Raw genomic sequence first — 2285 nt, forward strand, 5'->3', positions numbered from 1 at the left:
ACCGCGGCCGGGCGGGGCGCACGGGGACCCCTGTGCGGTGGGTCCCCGCCGAGGGGCTCACCGAGGTCGGGGTGCGGGGAAGGCCCAGGCAGGCCGAGGCAGGCAGGGCCTGGCCCTGGGCGTGGTAATGGCAGCTCCGAGGGGACAGAGGGGGTCCCCCGGCCTGGAAAGTGGAAGAAGCAATTTCATTGCCGCGGTCTGTGGTCCACGGGCGCAGCACACAGGGCAGTGTGTGTGTGTGTGTGTGTGAGAGAGAGAGGGGGGGGCCGGGGGGGTTGGCACAGAGCAGAGGCACCTCCTTGGCCCTCTGAAGGTGGGCCTGGCCTAAGCAGGGATGGTGGAGAGATGCTTTGGTGACGGGTTGCTGGGGAGAGATTTGAGGAAGGCTTAGTGCCAGGGAGGAGCGTGGTCAGCATTTTAACTCTTGCCTTTTTTTGAATCCTAAAGGTAGTGACCCGTGTTGGGAGGGTTAACCTGGGCGGGGGTGACGTTGATTACCTTTGCATGTCTGAAAGATGCCCCTGGCTGCTGTAGTGGGAGGCGTAGGGGGCAGGGAGGGGGGGACTCAGATAGGGAAAGACTGCTGGCAGAAATCGCTTCAGCACCTAGACCAGGGCACTGACCGTAGGATGAGCAGCTCAGGTGATCCTGGGATGTTTAGGAGGTGTAATGGGCAGGATTTGGTGGTTGCAGCACCATCTAGAAGGATCTGTTGGCTGTGTGTGTGTGTGTGTGTCTTGACCTTAGGGCCTGGACACTGCCCCTGAGCTTTTTTGCTCAGGGCTAGCCCTCTAGCCCTTGAGCCACAGTGCCACTTCTGGCTTTTTGGTGATTAACCAGAGACCAGAGTATCATGGACTTTCCTTCTCAGGCTAGCTTCAAACTGGGATCCTCAAATCTCAGCCTTCTCAGTAGCTAAGATGACGGGCATGAGCCACTGGCACCCGGCCAGGATCTGTTGGCTTTTTAGCAGAAGGTGGGGATGGAATTATGTGATCTAAGAGACTAAGGGAAAGCCGCGGCTGCTGAGGAATAGAGTTCCCCAGTGGGGTGTGGCTCTTTCCCCATCCCTCCAGAGTCTGTCCAGGCTGTGGGACCTGCAGGGTGTGTCTAGACCCCTGGAGTACAGGTGCTGGGGACAAGGGGGTCTTTCCTTCTCTCCGCAGAGCCTTCATTCGGTATGGGGCTGGAGGCCCAGCGGCTGCCTGGGGACGAAGAGGCTCCAGTGAGGGTGGCCCTTCGAGTCCGCCCACTGCTGCCCAAGGAGCTGCTCCATGGACACCAGAGCTGCCTGCAGGTGGAGCCAGAGGATGGCCGGGTCACCCTGGGGCGTGACCGCCACTTTGGCTTTCACGTGGTGCTGGCAGAGGACGCTGGGCAGGAGGCTGTGTACCAGGCCTGCGTGCAGCCCCTCCTGGAGGCCTTCTTTGAGGGCTTCAATGCCACTGTCTTTGCCTATGGCCAGACGGGCTCCGGGAAGACATACACCATGGGGGAGGCCAGTGTGGGTGAGTGACACTGCACCAGGCCCTGGGCACCTCCGACCTTCCACTAAGGGACCTGCCTGACATAGGAAAATAGGAACTGTGTTTTTCTTCCCCTTTTTCGTGTGTGTGTGTGTGTGTGTGTGTGTGTGTGTATTGTTGGTGGTGGGGCTTGAACTTAGGGCCTGGGCACTGTCCCTGAGCTCGTCAGCTCAAGGTGAGCACTCTACCACTTGAGCCACAGTGCCACTTCTGGTTTTTCTGGTGGTTCATTGGAGATAAGAGTCTCGAGAACTTTCCTGCCCGGGCTGGGTTTGAACCACAATCCTCAGATCTCAGCCTCCTGAGTAGCTGGGATGACAGGCGTGAGCCACCAGCACCCTGCCCCTTTCTTCTTCTTTTGTTTTTCGTGCTAGGGATGGACAGAGCCTCCTACATGCTAGGCAAGTGCTGTATCACGGAGCCACATCCCCAGCCCTGCCTGAGGTCACTCCCTGTTTTAGTGCATGCCGGCTGTTGTGACTGAATCTCATAGACTGGGTGGCACATTATCAGAAGTTTATTTCTCCCTGTTCTGGAGACTGGGCAGTGCTAGTGCTAACAGAGCAGAATCAGGACCCTTCAGACACCTCTTCCTCTAAATAATAAGGGACAAATTCCTCTCCTCCCCCCCATGACCTAGTCCCCCCAATCCTCACACAGTCTCACCCAGAGTAAGGATTCCAACTCATGAGTTGCGGGGAGCAAAGCAGTTAGGAAAGCATGCTTGTTTATTGTAGGAAAACAGACAGGTAACTACAT

At 57.5% G+C, this 2285-nt stretch overlaps 1 protein-coding gene across 1 annotated transcript in view; it reads left to right on the forward strand.

Annotated features, from left to right (window-relative positions):
• The first annotated feature begins 1168 nt into the window (after positions 1–1168).
• Positions 1169–2285, forward strand: part of Kif7 (kinesin family member 7) — a 12296-nt gene continuing 11179 nt past the window's right edge. The window contains exon 1 of the mRNA XM_013011875.1: positions 1169–1508. Within this exon, the coding sequence (XP_012867329.1) occupies positions 1181–1508 (328 nt within the window). The 5' untranslated portion in view covers positions 1169–1180. The remainder of the gene's footprint in view (positions 1509–2285) is intronic.

Source organism: Dipodomys ordii, unplaced genomic scaffold, assembly GCF_000151885.1.
Source record: "Dipodomys ordii isolate 6190 unplaced genomic scaffold, Dord_2.0 Scaffold15, whole genome shotgun sequence".
NCBI lineage: Eukaryota > Metazoa > Chordata > Mammalia > Rodentia > Heteromyidae > Dipodomys > Dipodomys ordii.